We start from the raw sequence: 17729 nt of genomic DNA on the forward strand, positions 1-17729 counted from the left end.
TGTCTTTTGGAGGTCTACGTATACCATATCAATAACATTGCTTTCATCAACCCTCTATTACCTCTTCAAAAACAAACTCTAGCAAAATTGTTAAACAGAATTTTCCCTTTAGAAATCTATGCTGACTTTCCTTAACCCAGATTTGTCCAAATGACGATTAATTTTGTCTCAAGTTACTGTTTCTAGCAGTTGCTTTACCATCAAAGTGAAGCTGACTAGGCTGTAGCTGCTGGCTTTATCTTTTACAAAACTGACAAATAGGCTTTGGACACATTGGCAAACTGGATGCAAACTGCACTAGTTTCATGAAGGGAAGTTATGGATCAAGTTGCCATTCAAGTTCATTTTCATAATCACAAATGTAAAAGCTTCAGTGAACCAACTCAATCAGGTGATGTCAGAACAGAGTTTTCACCCCGCACTAATATTGCTGAAATTATTGAAGAGTGGTAATTTTTTCAATATCAGCAGCTGAAAATAGATCAAAACAAACATTTCGAATTCGTGTCCAGTCAGTACAAGTAGGTGACCGGATTTTAAAAATCACTGAAATGGACTTGAACACAACACAGAAATATCTTCAGTTGCAATGGTGCCGACTAGTTTTTTAATAAATATTTTCTAACTATTAAAAACTTTTATAAAGATGTTTACAAGTGTCTTTGCACCTGGTTTCTGTCATTCTTTAAGACTCGATAGTCAGCAGGTTTTTCAATAGCAAATCCAGAGAGAAAACAAAATCTGCAAAGGCTCCTCCTGATAGAATTCAAACATAACTCCCTGTGTCAAACCAGAACACAGTAAGATGTTTAACAACACCAGGTTAAAGTCCAACAGGTTTATTTGGTAGCAAAAGCCACACAAGCTTTCGGAGCTCCAAGCCCCTTCTTCAGGTGAGTGGGAATTCCCAGAACAACAGACCCCCAATCCTAATGGTCAGTCAGTCACACAGTGACAAAGTCGCACTATCAGAGAGTCAGTGACAGGGCCACACTATCAAGGGGTCAGTCAGTCAGTGACTGGGCCACACTATTGAGAGGTCAGTCAGTGACAGGACCGCACTATCGAGGGGTCAGTCAGTGACAGGGCCGCACTATCGAGGGGTCAGTCAGTGACAGGGCCGCACTATCGAGGGGTCAGTCAGTGACAGGGCCGCACTATCGAGGGGTCAGTCAGTGACAGGGCCGCACTATCGAGGGGTCAGTCAGTGACAGGGCCGCACTATCGAGGGGTCAGTCAGTGACAGGGCCGCACTATCGAGGGGTCAGTCAGTGACAGGGCCGCACTATCGAGGGGTCAGTCAGTGACAGGGCCGCACTATCGAGGGGTCAGTCAGTGACAGGGCCGCACTATCGAGGGGTCAGTCAGTGACAGGGCCGCACTATCGAGGGGTCAGTCAGTGACAGGGCCGCACTATCGAGGGGTCAGTCAGTGACAGGGCCGCACTATCGAGGGGTCAGTCAGTGACAGGGCCGCACTATCGAGGGGTCAGTCAGTGACAGGGCCGCACTATCGAGGGGTCAGTCAGTGACAGGGCCGCACTATCGAGGGGTCAGTCAGTGACAGGGCCGCACTATCGAGGGGTCAGTCAGTAACAGGGCCACAGCATCAAGGGGTCAGTCAGTGACAAGGCTTCATTCTTGTTGAGATGTGTTGTGAAGGGAAGGGGCTGTTACAGGGAACACACTGATAACCAGGCAAGGTTTCTGAGCGGGCCCTGGCTGATTGCACACCAGTAGCAGAGTCTCACAGTTGAGGGGAACCGCATCATGACGAAACCAGTGTAGAATTGAAGCTGGAAGCTGCAGCATGATTATCAGGTGGTATGTTCCGACCAGTCCCAGACGTGGAGGGAGCAGTCATCTGCGGACGAGAGCAGGGTTCGCTGTTTCCAAGGATGCCATGCGTGCCTGGTGACCAATGGGATCGCTCGCTCAGGCTCTGGGGTGGTCACACTGTGACCTCGGTGGACAAAGGTCGGCTCCACCCTGCTGGGTCCTGCCACCCACGAGCTGGTGTTGTAAACATGAACAGTCCCGTTATAACCTTCAACACAGAAAAATAACAATCACAATGGCTGCCAGAGACATCAAACACTCCTGCTGCTGAAGGAATCCCCCCCCCCCCCCCCCCTCCCCATCCCCGCCTGGCTTTGTTAGGGTGCAAATCCCCCACAGCTAACCATCCAATGGGACAGAGAGTCATCAATCTTTACAGATGGATTGTGGAGTTGGGGGCAGGGGGGAGTGGTTAGTTTAGCTCAGTTGGCTGAATGTCTGGTTAGTGATGCAGAGCGATGCCAACAGCGTGGGTTCAATTCCTGTACCGGCTAACGTTATCCATGAAGGCCCTGGCTGATTGCACACAGTGCAATCTCAACCTAGTCCCTCGCCTAAGGTGTGGTGATCCTCGGGTTTTCTTTGGGAATGTGGAGCATACGATAAAGTGTAAATTTCTTCACTTTGGTCACAGAATAGAGAAGCCGAATATTTTTTTAAAAGGTGAGAAAGTTTTCATGTTGAGAGAGACTTGAGTACAAGGAATGGAGAATGTTAGCGTGCAGGTACAGCAAGCAATTCGGAAGACAAACAGCATGTTGGCCTTTATTGAGGGGACTGGAGCACAGGAATAAAGAAGTTTTGCTGGAATTGTACAGGGTTTTGGTGAGACCACATCTGGAATCCTGTGAGTTGTTTCAGTCTCCACATTTAAGAAAGGATGGACCTGTATTGGAGGCGGCACAGTGAAGGTTCACTGGATTGGTCCCTGGGATGAGGGGGTTGCCCAATGATGAGAGTCTGAGTAAATTGGGATTATATTCTCTGGAGTTTAGAAGAATGAGAGGTGATCACACTGAAACATACAGGATTCTGAGAGGCTTTGATAGGGTGGATGCTGAGATGGTTTCCTTTAGTTGGAGAATCTAAAACAGTATCTCAGGATAAGGAGCTGAAGATTTTGGACTAAGAGGAGAAATTTCTTCACTCAAAGGGTTGTGAATCTTTGGAATTCCCTCCCCCCCCCGCAAAGAGCAATGGGTGCTCCATTGCTCAATGTATGTAAGGCTGGGACGGGCTGCCAGGGAATGATGGGATACTGGGTGCAGGCAAGAAAATGGAGTTAAGCATTGATCCGCCATGATCATATTGAATGGCAGAGCAGATTCGATGGGCCGAGTGGTCTACTCTTGTTCCAATTTCTTGTATCCTTGTGAGGGGTGCAGTGCAGATTCACCAGAATGATACAGAAGCTAAAGGGATGAAATTATATGGACGGGTGGGGAAAGACTGCCTGGATTGCTCTCAATATTTTTAAGGGATGACCTAATCGAGGTGTTTATGTTTAAAGGATTCAATAGGGTCGATCGAGAGAAACTATTTCCTCTGGTGGGGGACATTCAGAACATTTATCCTCCTCACATCCAGAACCAACCTACCAGACACTGCGAGGTGATCCTGTAGACATGGTGCCCAGCTCAGGCTCAGATTTTCACTGTTTGATACGGCAGTGGGAATGAGAAGCTCTGCCACGCTCAAGGTCTTGCTCAGGTCTCGATAATCACTCAGCAACACTCGCCCATCCGTGCACAGCCTGGCCACCTTCGAGTGCCCGGGGGCCCATCCCATTGTCCAATGGCAGTCACCACCCCTGCTCACAGGCACATCAGAACATCCAATCAGGCTTGGGTGCTGCCGGGTATCAGCCAACCACAGGTGGCCTTTCAGCGAGCAGACTGAAAAGGTTGAATGATCAAGAAACTCCAGCTCACTGATTGGTTCACAGTCATCTGCCCCTGAGAAGACAATTAACACACCCTCATTAGCTGGGATCCAATATTATTCATTCAGAACTAATCTCACCTACAAGCAGCATGGCACTCCAACTTCCTCACGCCCACTGTACAGCTTCCCAATGGATTAAACCTCTTCCCATTCACTCCCATCGTACACAATCCCAATGGATCCAAACCCCTTCCCATTCACTGCCACCTGTACACAACCCCAATGGATTAAACCCCTTCCCATTCACTCCCATCGTACACTATTCCAATAGACTAAACCCCTTCCCATTCACTTCCATTGTAAACAATCCCAATAGATCAAACTCCTTCCCATTGACTGCCACTGTACAGAATCCCAATGGACCCAAACCCCTTCCTGTTCACTCCCATTGTACACAATGGACCCAAACCGCTTCTTGTTCACTCCCATTGTACCCAATCCCAATGGATCAAACCCCTTCCCATTCACTGCCACTGTACAGAATCCCAATGGACCCAAACCCCTTCTCGTTCACTCCCATTGTACACAGTCCCAATGGATCTCATTTTCTAAAATCGTTTTACAGGAGGTGAGCGTCACTGACTAGACCCGCATTTATTGCCCAACCCTAGTTGCCCTTTGAGGTAATGGTGGTGAGCTGCCTCCTTGATTCGCTGCAGTCTCCACAGTTCTGTTAGGGAGGGAGTTCCAGGATTTTGACCCAGCGACAGTGAAGGAATGTCGATATATTTCCAAGTCAGGATGGTGAGTGGATTAGAGGGGAACCTCCAGGTGGTGGTGTTCCCAGGTATCCTCTTCTTGTTCTTCTAGATGGTACTGGCTGTGGGTTTGGAAGGTGCTGTCTAAGGAGCCTTTTGGTGAGTTTCTGCATTGCATCTTGTAGATGGTACACACGGCTGCCACTGTCAGTGGAGGCATTGAATGTTTATGGAAGGGGTAGCATAGAAAGGGCCATTCTGTCCTGGATGGTGTTGAGCTTCTTGTGTTGTTGGAGCTGCACCCATCCAGGCAAGTAGAGGGTATTCCATTAATTTCTGACTTGTGCCTTGTAAATGGTGAACAGGCTTTGGGGAGTCAGGAGGTGAGTTACTCACTGCACGATTCTTAGCCTTTGACCTGCTCTGGTAGCCATAGCATTTATATGGCTGGTCCAGTTCAGTGTCTGGTCATTGATAATCCCCAGGATGTTGGTGGGAGGGGATTCAGTGGTGATAATGCCATTAAATGTCACTGGGGGAGAGGAGGGGTGATTAGATTCTCTCTTGCTGGAAATGGTCATTGTCTGGCACTTGCGTGGCACCAAGGTTAATTGCCACAAGTCTGGATATTGTCCAGGTCTTGCTGCATTTGGACATGAACTGCTTCAGTACCTGAGGAGTCGTGAATGATACTGGACATTGTGCAATCATCGGCGAACATCCCCACTTCTGACTTTATGATGGAGGGAAGGTCATTGATGAAGCAGCTGAAGATGGTTGGGCCTAGGACGCGACCTGCTCAGTGACGCCCAGCCTCATCTTTTGCACGGATGTGCTGGGCTCCTCCATCACTGAGGATGGGGATGTCTGTGGAGCCTCCTCCTCTATTTAGTTGTTTAACTGTCCACCATCATTCACGGCTGGATGTGGCAGGACTGCAGAGCTTAGATCTGATCTGTTGGTTGTGGAATTGCTTCGCTCTGTCTATTACATAATGCTTCCATTGTTTAGCATGCAAGTAGTCCTGTGTTGTAGCTTCACCAGGGTTAATACCTCATTTTTAGGTATGCCTGGTGCTGCTCCCAGCATGCCCTCCTGCACTCTCCATTGAACCAGGGCTGATCCCCTGGCTTGATGGTAATGGTAGAATGGGGGATATGCTTCGCCATTAGGTTACAGAATGTGGTAAAGTACAATTCTGCTGCTGATGGCCCAGTGCCTCATTGATGCCCAGGTTTGAATTACTAGATTTGTTAGAAGTCTGTCCCATTTAGCACAGTGATGGTGCCACACTACACAATGGAGGGTATCCTCAATGTGAAGATGGGACTTTGTCTCTACAAGTACTGTGTGGTGATCACTCTTACAAATACTGTCATGGACAGATGCATGTGTGACAGGCAGGTTGTTGAGGATGAAGTACATTTACCCTCTTGTTGGTTCCCTCACCACCTGCTACAGTCCCCGTCTGGCAGCGATATCCTTTAGAATCCGGCCAGCTCGGTCTGTGGTGCTGCTACTGAGCCACTCTTGGTGATGGATATTGAATCCCTCCACCCAGAGGATATTCTGCAGCTTTACTGCCCTCATGTGGTGTTCAGCATGGAGGAGAACTGATTCATCAGCTCAGGGGGGACATTACATGGTAATCAGCAGGAAGTTTCCTTGCCCAAGTTTGACCTGATGCCATGAGACTTAATGAAGTCTCACAATACTGTGCCCACCCCAGTCCAACGCCGGCATCTCCACATCATCAGACTTAATGGAATCTGGAGTTGATAAGGAGGACTCCCAGAGCAACTTGCTCCCGAGAGTTTACCACTGTGCCGCCACCTCTGCTGGGTCTGTCCTGCCGGTGGAACAGGACATACTCAGTAATAGTGACGGTAGTGTCCTGGATGTTATCTGCAAGGTATGTCAGGCTGTTGTTTGACTAGCTGTGAGACAGCTCTCCCAATTTTGTCACAAGGAGGATTCCTTACTAAGCAGGGCTGACAGGGCTGATGTGGTGGTGTTGTTGTTTCTGGTGCCTAGGTCAATGCCAAGCGGTCCATCCTGTTTCCAGTCCTTTTCGTTTTCCCTGTGGTGGTTGAATACATCCGAGTGTCTCACTCAGCCATTTCAGCGGGCATTTAAGAGTGATCCATATTGCGGTGGAGTCACATGTAGGCCAGACCAGGTAATTCCGTCTCTAAAGGACATTAATGAACCAGGTGGATTTTTTATAATAATCGACAATGGTTTCGTGGTCACCAATCGACTTCTGATTCCAGATGTTTTATTGAGATTTTAACCTCCCAGTTGCCCTGGGAATCCTCAACATTGACTCCAGACTCCATGAAGTCTCATGGCACCAGGTCAAACACAGACAAGGAAACCTCCTGCCGATTACCATGTACTGCACCTCCCCAGCTGATGAATCAGTACTCCTGCATGCTGAACATCACTGAGGGTGGCAAGGACACAGTGGTGGGATTCAAAACCGGACCCCTAGAAGATTACCCTGGTCTCTGGATTGCTAGTTCAGTGACAACACCATCACGCCACTATCTCCCTAACCCCTTCCATTCATTCCCATTGCACACAATCCCCAATGGATTTAAACACATTTGCTATTTATTCCCACGGTACAGATTCCCAATATCCCAAACACACATTCCCATTCATTTGTCAGCAAACTACTTTTTAAACCCAACAATACTCAGTCCTGTTTTGCCTGTCCAGTGCACCTCCTATATTCAGTGCCACTGAGTCTGAGGGCATGTGGGAGAGAGCTGCCCCCGGTATTTAATCCAAATCCTCCACCAGGCTCCACAATAGGGACCCTTCTAGATCCTGAGGCATCATCACCGTTCCAACCTCATTCAGCTCGAGTGGAGGCCCAGCAGTTCTCCCCGGGACGAGGTGGTGACCCCACTCGTAACCCCAGCTGCCTGGGAGTTCCACACATCTCCCGTCAAGGAGCTGTGCTCCAGGTGTGACCCTTCATCAGATGTTCTTTGGAATGAGAGAGAAACCTACCTGTGGTGAACAGCACTTTCTGTGATGCAATTTCCTGGATTGTGAGGTCTCTGACCTTTGAACCGTGAAGCACCCGAGGGGTCGGAGAGCAGTTGACGGAGATTTTTGACCACCGGCCATCTGCAGGTTGATGCTGAATGGTGTTTGCGAAAGTGATAGCATCTGTCACAGGAAGCAGAGTTCAGAATGAAATCACCATTATCCAGGTGACTGCTTCAATCGCACCTGCGGCATCCAATACCTCTGCAACATTTCCTCGCTGAGTATTCACCCAATTCCCCTTTGAAAGGGAAATCCTGCTTTTACTGATGTTTCAGACAACATTAAAAATAAACTTCTTCTCATATCCTCTCCAATCCTTTTGGTAATTGGAGGGAGAACAATCCCAGCTTTTCCAGTCTCTCCATGAATTCAAATCCCTTATCTCTGGCATAATTCCAACAAATCCCCCTACAGGACTATTCATTATTCCAGCTGGGACAATTACTCAGATCAAATCAAATCCAACCAAAGCAATTTAATTAAGATCAAATAAACCAACAGGTGAATACTCAGACCTGAACAGGTTAGAAGGCAGAATTAAACACAGAACTGCAAAGAGGTACATTTCAGATAGAAGAGAGAAGAGGTGATGTTAACTAAAGGGAATAATTTTAAAAGGGGGGCAGGAACAGAGAGACTTGCGTGAGTACATACACATTTTTGAGGGTGGCAGGACAAAGAACAAAGAATACAGCACAGGAACAGGCTCTTCGGCCCTCCAAGCCTGCGCCGCTCATGTGCCCAACTAGACCCTTCTCTTGTATCCCTCTATTCCCAGTCTGTTCATGTGGCTATCTAGATAAGTCTTAAATGATCCCAGCCTCTGTGTAAAATACATCCCCCTGACATCTGTGTTGAAACTTGCCCTCCTCACCTTGAACCCGTGACCCCTTGTGTTCGTCACCTCCGACCTGGGAAAAAGCTTCCCACTGTTCACCCTATCTATGCCCTTCATAATTTTATACACCTCTATTAGGTCACCCCTCATCCTCTGTCTTAAGAAGGCATACGGAATTCTTGACTTTATAAACGGAAAGAGAGAGTACAATAGAAAGAAAGTTTGTTAATCCTTTATAAATCACTGGTTAGTGCCCAGCTGGAGAATCATGTCGAATCCCGCGCCCCAGACTCTGGGAAGGATGTCAGTGTCTTGGTGAGGGTGTGAGAGGATTTATTGCATTGGGAGCAGGAATGAGAGACTCCGGTTAATGCAGAGAGACTGGAGAAGCTGGGATCCTTCTCCTTACAGCAGAGAAGGTTCAGGGGAGATTTAAGCGAGGGGTTCAAAATCACGAGAGGTCTTGATCACGTAAATAAGGAGAAATTGTAACTGGTAACCAGGGGGAATCTGATTTTATGGTGATTGCGTAAAAAATTCTCATCCTTCCTCTGGTCCAGCAAGTTGTGATCGGAAATTCACTATCTGAAAGGGCAGATTCAATAACAAGCTTCAAAAGGGAATCGGGTAATCAGGTGTAATGTCAAACATTATGGGCTATAGGAAGTGAGCAGGGGCATCGAGAGAAATTGGATAGATCTTTCAAAGAGCTTGCATAGACATGATGACTGAATGGTCTCTTTCTGTACAGTATTTTAGGAAATTTCATTGGCAACAGATCCTCAGACACAGACTCCCTCTGGTGGTGACAGAATTAACAGCAGGTGGTTCTCAGAGTCGGATAAGCAGAGGCAGTCGTCCAGCCTAGGGTAACTGTGTGGAGATTGCACATTCTCCCCGTGTCTACATGGGTTTCCTCTGAATGCTCCGGTTTCCTCCCACAGTCTGAAAGACGTGCAGGTTAGGTGGATTGGCCATGCTAAATTGTCCCATAGTATCAGGAGATGTGTAGGTTAGGGGGATTAGTAGCAAATACATGGGGTTATCATCGGTGCAGGCTTGATGGGTCAAATGACCTCCTTCTGCATTCTAGAGATTTTATAATAGGCTCCACCATTATGTTCCACAGAGCAACAAACTAGACATGGGAAAAGACGTGTTTCAAAAATCTGTTCACGTGGGCAGTGGAAGGAGGTTCAATAGTAGCTTTCAAAATGAAATTGGATAAATATTTGTAAAGAAAATATAGCAACGGGGACAGAGCAGGAGAGTGGGACTAATTCGACCACATGTTCAAAGAACTAGCACAGGCACGATGGGCTGAATGGCCTCTTCTGTATTGCAACATTCTATGATTTTCCTGAACCAAGTTCAGACCAGGTATTGGGTTGAACATCTGAGTGGGTGAGCTGGTCCCCACTCTCCAATCTCTCTCAGCAGCATCTTAAACAGCACCTTCCAAACACACAACCACTCCCATTTCAAAGGACAAGGGCAACAGATACCTGGGAACACCACCACCTGGAGATTCCCTCAAAGTTACTCACCATCCTGACCTGGAAATATATCGCCGTTCCCTCCCTGTCGCTGGGTCAAAATCCTGGAACTCCCTCCCTAACAGCACTGTGGGTGTACCTACACCACATATGTTCATAAGATACAAGAGCAGAATTAGACCATCCAGCCCATCGCGTCCACTCTGCCATTCGATCATGGCTGATATGCTCCTCATCCCCATTTTTCTGCCTTCGCCCCATAACCCTTCAACCCATTCCCAATTAAAAATCTGTCTAACTCCTCCATAAATTTACTCACTGTCCCAGCATCCACCGCACTCTGGGGGAGCGAATTCCACAGATTCACAACCCTTCGGGAGAAGTAGTTTCTCCTCCACTCTGTTTTAAATTTGCTGCCCCTTATCCTAAGACTATGACCTCTCGTCCTAGAATGCCCCACAAGAGGAAGCATCCGCTCCACGTCTACTTTATCCATACCTTTTATCACCTTGTATACCTCAATTTGATCTCCCCTCATTCTTCTAAATTCCAGAGAGTATCGGCCTAAACTGTTCAATCTCTCTTCACACGACAAACCCCTCATCTCTGGAATCAATCTGGTGAACCTCCTCTGAACTGCCTCCAATGCCAATACGGGGACCAAAACTGTGCACAATACTCCAGGTGTGGTCTCACCAATGTTTATAGTTGTTTATAGTTTATAAAGTTTATTTATCAGTCACAAGGCTTACATTAGCACTGCAACTAAGTTGCTGTGAAATTCCCCTATATTGTATAGTTGCAACAATACTTCCTTCCCTTTATATTCTATTCCTTTGCTATAAATGCCAACATTCCATTTGCTTTCTTTATCTGCTGTGCCTGCATACTAATTTTCTGTGACTCGTGAACAAGGACACCCAGATCCCTCTGCACCAGAGCACCCTGAAGTCTCTCCCCATTTAAATAATAAGTCGCCTTCCCATTTTTCCGACCAAAATGGATAACCTTAAACTTCATCTGCCACGTTTTGGCCCACTCTCCCAACCTATCTATATCCATTTGTGAATTTCTTATTTACTCATTGCAACTTACAGTCCCACCTATTTTTGGACTGCAGCGGTTCAAGAAAGCAGCTCACCACCACCTTCTCAAGGGCAATTAGGGATGGGCAAAAAATGCTGGCCTAGCCGGTGACACCCACATCCGGTGAACAATTTAAGACAGAGTTCGATAGATTTTAGTTGGGTAAAAGTATCAGGATGGCGATCTGAGGTGAATACATGGAGTTCAGATACAAGTCAGAAGGGATTTAGTTGAACAGACTCAAGGCTCTGAACTGTCACTGGCCAGCTAAGGGTTCAGTGCTGAGAACGCAGCCTGGCCAGGGATTTGAATTCTCTTCCTGCTGGTGCAGTGCTGGAGGGAAGGGCTCCAAGTTGTGCTCAACTCCTGCCAGTGACAGCTCCCCATTCCTGATTGCCTCTCTGTTTATCATTGGACCAAGGTCACAATGCAATGAATTCACTTACCGCTCTCATCTGATGCCAAACGCCAGACTTGTAGCGAGGTGTCTGGGGGTCCACTGCTCACTAACAGGCTGTAGAGAAAGAACCAGAGCTAATGAACATAACATCAGAATTCCAACAAACAGGCCGCTCGGCCCAGCTGGTGTTTCTGTTCCTTGTGAGCGTCCTGACAATCCTGTCCCATCTCAGCCTATCACTATTCCCTTCTACTCAAATCTCACATGTGCATCCAGCTTCTCCCCTAAACGTATCTACACGATTCACCACAACCACTCCCTGTGGGAGCACGTTCCCCGCTCCCTGTGGGAGCACGTTCCCCGCTCCCTGTGGGAGCACGTTCCCCGCTCCCTGTGGGAGCACGTTCCCCGCTCCCTGTGGGAGCACGTTCCCCGCTCCCTGTGGGAGCACGTTCCCCGCTCCCTGTGGGAGCACGTTCCCCGCTCCCTGTGGGAGCACGTTCCCCGCTCCCTGTGGGAGCACGTTCCCCGCTCCCTGTGGGAGCACGTTCCCCGCTCTCTGGGAGCACGTTCCCCACTCTCTGGGTAAAGACGTTTCTCCTGAATGGTCCGGCTGGATTTCTCAGTGACTATTTTATATTTGTGGTCCCTAGTTCTGGTCTGCCCCACAGGTGGATTCTGCTCCCTTCATCTGCGCTATTAATTTTAAAGACCTCTTTAAAAGTTCACCCCTCAGCCTTCTAAGACCATAAGACAGTAGGAGCAGAATTAGGCCACTCGGCCCATCGAGTCTGCTCCACCATTCAATCATGGCTGATATTTTTCTCATCCCCATTCTCCTGCCTTTTCCCCATAACCCCTGATCCCCTTATTAATCAAGAACCTATCTATCTCTGTCTTAAAGACACTCAATGACCTGGCCTCCACAGCCTTCTGCGGCAAAGAGTTCCACAGATTCACCACTCTCTGGCTGAAGAAATTCCTCTTCATCTCTGTTTTAAAGGATCGTCCCTTCAGTCTGAGGTTGTGCCCTCTGGTTCTAGTTTTTCCTACTGGTGAGAACATCCTCTCCACGTCCACTCTATCCAGGCCGCGCCGTATCCTGCAAGTTTCAATAAGATCCCCTCTCTTTTCTAAAGAAAACTGCATTACTGTTCCAAATTGTTCTGAAGATATAACCTATCAGTTCCGGCATCCCCCTTGGGGACAGTAATGAGGGAGAGCCCAGTGTTTCAGATGAATTGTGAAACCTGAGGCCCTTCAGCCCATTCAGATTATGGGCTTGGTCTCCCAGTGAAAAATTCAGAGCAGTTGTCCGTCAAACCACCCCCCCACCCCCCTCCGTGCCTGGGTCTATTGTGACTAATTAATGTGATTTTTCAGTAACTCCATTCTCAAGATTAAAGCAAAGTACAGCACAGGAACAGGCCCTTCGGCCCTCCAAGCCTGTGCCGATCATGATGCCCGAACTAAACTAAAAAAAACCTTCTGCCCTTACTCGGTCCGTATCCCTCTATTCCCTCCCTATTCATGGACCCATCCAGATGCCTCTTAAATGTTGCTAATGTTCCTGCTTCCACCACCTCCTCTGGCAGCGCGTTCCAGGCACCCACCACTCTCTGTGTGAAAAACTTACCCCGCACATCTCCCTTAAACTTTCCCCTCTCACCTTGAACCTGTGCCCCCCCTGTAATCGACACTTCCACCCTGGGGAAAAGCCTCTGACTATCCACCCTGTTAATGCCTCTCATAATTATGTAGACCTCTATCAGGTCTCCCCTCAACCTCCGTCTTTCTCACTGTGACACAAGATGACTAAGGGGTCCCCGCAGACAACGTATCCCGCACACAGACTTGTACTCTACCTGGTTCCAGCGACGTGTTTCAATTCATAAATGGGCCTCTCTGAGAAGCTGCCATGTTTCACTGTGAAATCCCTCTCGGGGCAAAGTCCCTACAGGAGAAAACATAGAGGTTAAAGATGTTTGGAAATCCTGCCCCTCCTTCCTGATACTTCACCCCAGATGGAACAGAGGCACTGGTTTAAAATTAGGATTTGCCTTTTTTGGACAGCAATGCGGATCATTGTTTTCTCTCCGAGGGCTGTGCGATTTGGGAATTCTGCCTCAGGTTAGGGGACACAGTGATTAGCACTCCTGTCTCACAGAGCCAGAGACCCGGGTTCAATTCCAGCCTTGGTTGACTGACTGTGCGGAGTTTGCACGTTCTCCCTGTGTCTGCGGAGTTTCTTCTGGATGCTCCGGTTTCCTCCCACACTCCAAAGATATGTAGACGAGGTGGATTAGTCATGATAAATGCACAGGGTTACGGGGAAAGGGCGGAGGGTTGGGCCTGGATAAGATGCTCTGTCAGAGAGTCTGTGCAGACTCAATAAGCCAAATGGCCTCCTTCTGCACTGTAAGGATTCTATGAGATCATTGAATATTTATAAGCCAGAGACAGATAGAGTCTGACAAAGGGTCAACCAGACTCAAAACGTTGGCTCTATTCTCCCTCCACAGATGCTGTCAGACCTGCTGAGATTTTGCAGCATTTTCTGTTTCAGATTCCAGCATCCGCAGTATTTTGTCTTTAATGTCGGTAGATTCTTGTTAAGCAAGTGAATCAAAGGTTATCATGGGTAAATGGGATGTAGAATTTGAAACACTGGCAGATCAGCCATCTTATTAAATGATAGAGCAAGCTTGAGGGGCCAAATGGCCTCCTCCTGCTCCCAATTCAGTTGGTCATAGCCTAAGAGTGGAGGCGTCAGATCTCTTCAGGTGGATGAACGAGGATTGACTGTCAGACTCTCACCTGGTTTCCTTTAGCACAGAGTTTCTGAGGGAGGGAGAGCTCTAGAATTTCATTCTTCTTCCCCATGCTGCAACCAGCGACACAGATACCTACCAGATAGGGAAGGGTAGAGTCAGGATATAGAACAGCATTAGGCCAGCCAGTGTGTGCATACTCACACAGGAATATTCACGCCTCAGAGCCCCTCGCTAATCAAACAGACTGGGGCATGTGAACACTGAACCAGACAGTGATCAGGATGGGTGACCAAACAGTTGGGTCATATAACGCAAGGACAAGAGGCCATTCAGCCCCACGAGCCTGTCCCTGTAGTTAAATAGAATCATAGAATCCCTACAGTGCAGGAGGCGGCCATTCCGCCCATCAAGTCTGTACCGACTCTCCGAAAGAGCATCCCATCCAAGCCCTATCCTTGCAACCCCACATACGTACCCTGCTAATCCCCCAGCCTACACATTCTTGGACACTAAGGGGCAATTTAGCATGGCCAATCTACCTAACCTGCACATATTTGGAGTGTGGGAGGAAACCGGAGCATCCGGAGGAAGCCCACGCAGACAGGGGAGAACATGCAAACTCTGCAGAGTGACCCAAGGTCGGAATTGAACCCGGGTCCCTGGTGCTGTGAGGCAGCAGTGCGAACCACCGTGCCACCGTGGATACGTTTACTTGAGCACCAGCTACATTCAGATTCTATAACACTTAATATCCAACAAAAATTCAATCAATCTCAGTCTTGGAAGTTTCAACTGACTCTCAGCATCTACAACTTTTTTTGTGGGGGGCAGGGGGGCAAAGTTAACATTCGGCAGAACAGCCAAGTTTTAATGTTCTCTTGTTCTGGACTCCATGCAGCAGAGGAAATAGTTTCTCCCTTTCAATCATCGTAATTAGATCATCCCCAAACTGTCTGAATTCAAGGGAATACAAGTCTAATCTGGGCAACCCATCTTCAATTTAACCCTTTCATCTCCGGTATCATTCTGCTGAATTTGCACTCTCCCCCCTCCAATGATCACATAATATTTTGGAAAAGGGACTGAGACGTACTTCTGTCCTGAATCCATTCTATAACACGTGTTGATTCCTGAAGCTCGAACACATGAAGGTCTTTGTACCTGAAACAGACACGCAGAATAGTGATCGACAGCCATCGTACAAGAACACCCCAAAGACCAACCTCAGCCACAATTTACATTCAGCAAATGGAAGTAAAACATTGTAAACTTAAAATTTAACACCGAGCTGCACAAGGACAGGTGACCAAAAGCTTGGTCAAAGACACAGGGAATCTTAAAGAATCATTTCTCCAGTGTGTTCACAATCTCATCCCAAATCCAATTAAATTCGTGTCACAAGTCAGCTCACATTAACACTGCAATGAAGTTGTGAAAGTGCCCTAGTCGTCACAGTCCGGCGCCTGTTCGGGTACACAGAGAGAATTTTACATGGCCAACGCACACAACCTGCACTTCATTCGGACTGAGAGGGGAAACCGGAGCACCCGGAGGAAACCCATGCAGACAGGGGGAGAACGTGCAGGCTCCACACAGTGACCCAAACCAGGATTCAAACCTGGGTCCCTGGCGCTGAGGAATAGTGCTAACCACTGTGCCGCCATCCTGGTTTAAAATGAGGCAATGCCTCTGGGATAAATCTTCTGTGTAATCTGCCACCCTCATGCTGAGCCTCAATCAGAATCACACATGAAGAGACAGTGAGAGACACCTGATGAGTTCAGTGCTCCCTCACCACTGTCAGGTACCAGAGAGGGAGTCAACACTCCCATTTGCGCAACCTTCCTTCCCTCCATCCATGACACATTCTATACCTTTCTTTCTGGATCATTCATCCCACTCATCCCTTCCATGAGCAGCACAGTGGTTAGCATTGCTGCTTCACAGCACCAGGGACTGAGGTTCAATTCTGGCCTTGGGTGATTGTCTGTGTGGAGTCTGCACGTTCTTCCCAGTGTCTGCATAGGTTTCCTCTCGGTGCTCCAGTTTCTTCCCACACACTAAAGATGTGCAGGTTAGATGACTGCCATTCTAAAATGCCCCTCAGTGTCAGGGGTAAAGATATAACCTATCAGTTCCGGCATCATCCTTGTCCATCTGCACCTTCTCTAACCGTCATCCCCCTTGGGGACAGTAATGAGGGAGAGCCCAGTGTTTCAGATGAATTGTGAAACCTGAGGCCCTTCAGCCCATTCAGATTATGGACTTGGTCTCCCAGTGGAAAATTCAGAGCAGTTATCCGTCACCCCCACCCCGCCCCACGCCTGGGTCTATTGTGACTAATTGTGATTTTTCAGTAACTCCATTCTCAAGATTAAAGAAAAGTACAGCACAGGAACAGGCCCTTTGGCTCTCCAAGCCTGCGCCAATCATGATGCCCTAACTACATGGGTAAATACATGGGGTTACAGGGATAGGACCTGGGTGGGATTGTTGCCAGTGTAGGCACAAAGGACTGAATGCCCTCCTTCTACACTTTTTAAAAATTCATTCATGGGACATTGGTATCAGTGGCTGGCCAGCAGTTATTGCCCATCCCTAGTTGCCCTCGAGAAGATGGTGATGAGCTGCCTTCCTGAATCACTGCAGTCCACATGCTGCGGGTTGACCCACAATAATGGTAGGGAGGGAATTCCAGGATTTTGACCCAGTGACTGCGAAGTAACAGCTGATATATTTTCATGTCAGGATGGTGAGCGGCTTGGAGGAGAACTTGTATGTGGTGGTGCTCCCATGTATCTGCTGCCCTTGTCCTTCTAGATGGAAGTGGTCATGGATTTGGAAGGTGCTGTCTAAGGATCTTGCTGTGTGTAAGGATTATGCAATGCATCTTGTGGATAGTATACACTGTTGCTACTGAGCATGAATTCCATGAATCTGAGCTCTTACAAAGGGTCATTCAAACTCGAAACGTTGGCTCTATTCTCTCTCCAAAGATGCTGTCAGATCTGCTGAGATTTTTCAGCATTTTCTGTTTTTGTTGCTAGGATTTTAAGGTTGCCAAAACTCCAGGAATTGAGGGATGTAAAATAATGACGTGGGATATTAAATTGGAGATTTTAAAAAATAATTTATCTCAGCAACGTAAGACAGAATTGGAGGAAATGGATGAATCCTCCCGGAATCTGCCCCATCACAGTTGGCAACCGCCTCCCTCCTCCCCCTCCCCCCGAGAGAGACCCCCTCACCCCGCGCCTCGGACACAATGGGCCCCGGAGCTCTGAGACTCCAGCATCCCCGCCCCGCCCCGCGCCTCGGACACAATGGAACCTACAGCTTCAAGGACTCCAGCATCCACACGTCCCACTCGCTCTCTTCCTCCGCCATCTTGGCGTCTCCACAGCAACGGCGGCACCTCACCTTCCGGTGCCCCTTCTGCCGTCACTTCCGCTTCGCGCCTGGCGACAAAATAGTGTTTAAACAACTGCCTCTTTTTTTATTTTTTAAAATAAACTTTGTTTCCAACAGAAACACGCGACCGTTCGTGATATTTAATAATAGGAGCAGAATAAACAATAATTCAATCGATTAT

The 17729-nt window shown here is 48.0% G+C and overlaps 2 protein-coding genes across 3 annotated transcripts in view; both read right to left on the reverse strand.

Annotated features, from left to right (window-relative positions):
• The window catches only part of LOC144499965 (interleukin-1 receptor type 2-like), a 1647203-nt gene that overhangs the window by 388262 nt on the left and 1241212 nt on the right, over positions 1-17729 (reverse strand). The window lies entirely within an intron of this gene.
• On the reverse strand, positions 499-17596 carry wdr73 (WD repeat domain 73). 2 transcript variants are annotated; one of them, XR_013498908.1, is made up of 9 exons: positions 17472-17596; positions 15231-15298; positions 14181-14269; positions 13229-13317; positions 11410-11477; positions 7502-7663; positions 3437-3793; positions 1287-2046; positions 499-1061 (listed from the first exon to the last, which is right to left on the reverse strand). XR_013498908.1 is itself a non-coding variant. In XM_078222627.1 (8 exons), exons 1-8 carry the CDS (start codon positions 17522-17524, stop codon positions 1817-1819), a joined length of 1116 nt encoding a protein of 371 aa, XP_078078753.1. In that variant the 5' UTR covers positions 17525-17574; the 3' UTR covers positions 577-1816. The 2 variants fall into 2 exon arrangements, 1 of the variants encoding a protein (XP_078078753.1); XM_078222627.1 differs by having other exon boundaries at positions 577-2046; positions 17472-17574.

This window comes from Mustelus asterias, chromosome 10, assembly GCF_964213995.1.
Source record: "Mustelus asterias chromosome 10, sMusAst1.hap1.1, whole genome shotgun sequence".
Taxonomy (NCBI): domain Eukaryota; kingdom Metazoa; phylum Chordata; class Chondrichthyes; order Carcharhiniformes; family Triakidae; genus Mustelus; species Mustelus asterias.

Excerpts from the sequence above, each read along its gene's own strand:
- wdr73 (XM_078222627.1), bottom strand. The coding sequence starts at position 17,524 with ATGGCGGAGGAAGAGAGCGAGTGGGACGTGTGGATGCTGGAGTCCTTG. Across the intron at positions 15,299-17,471 it reads ATGCTGGAGTCCTTGAAGCT|GTACAAAGACCTTCATGTGT; the intron begins GTAGGTTCCATT and ends TGTCTGTTTCAG. Across the intron at positions 2,047-3,436 it reads GGATCACCTCGCAGTGTCTG|GTTATAACGGGACTGTTCAT; the intron begins GTAGGTTGGTTC and ends TCTGTGTTGAAG.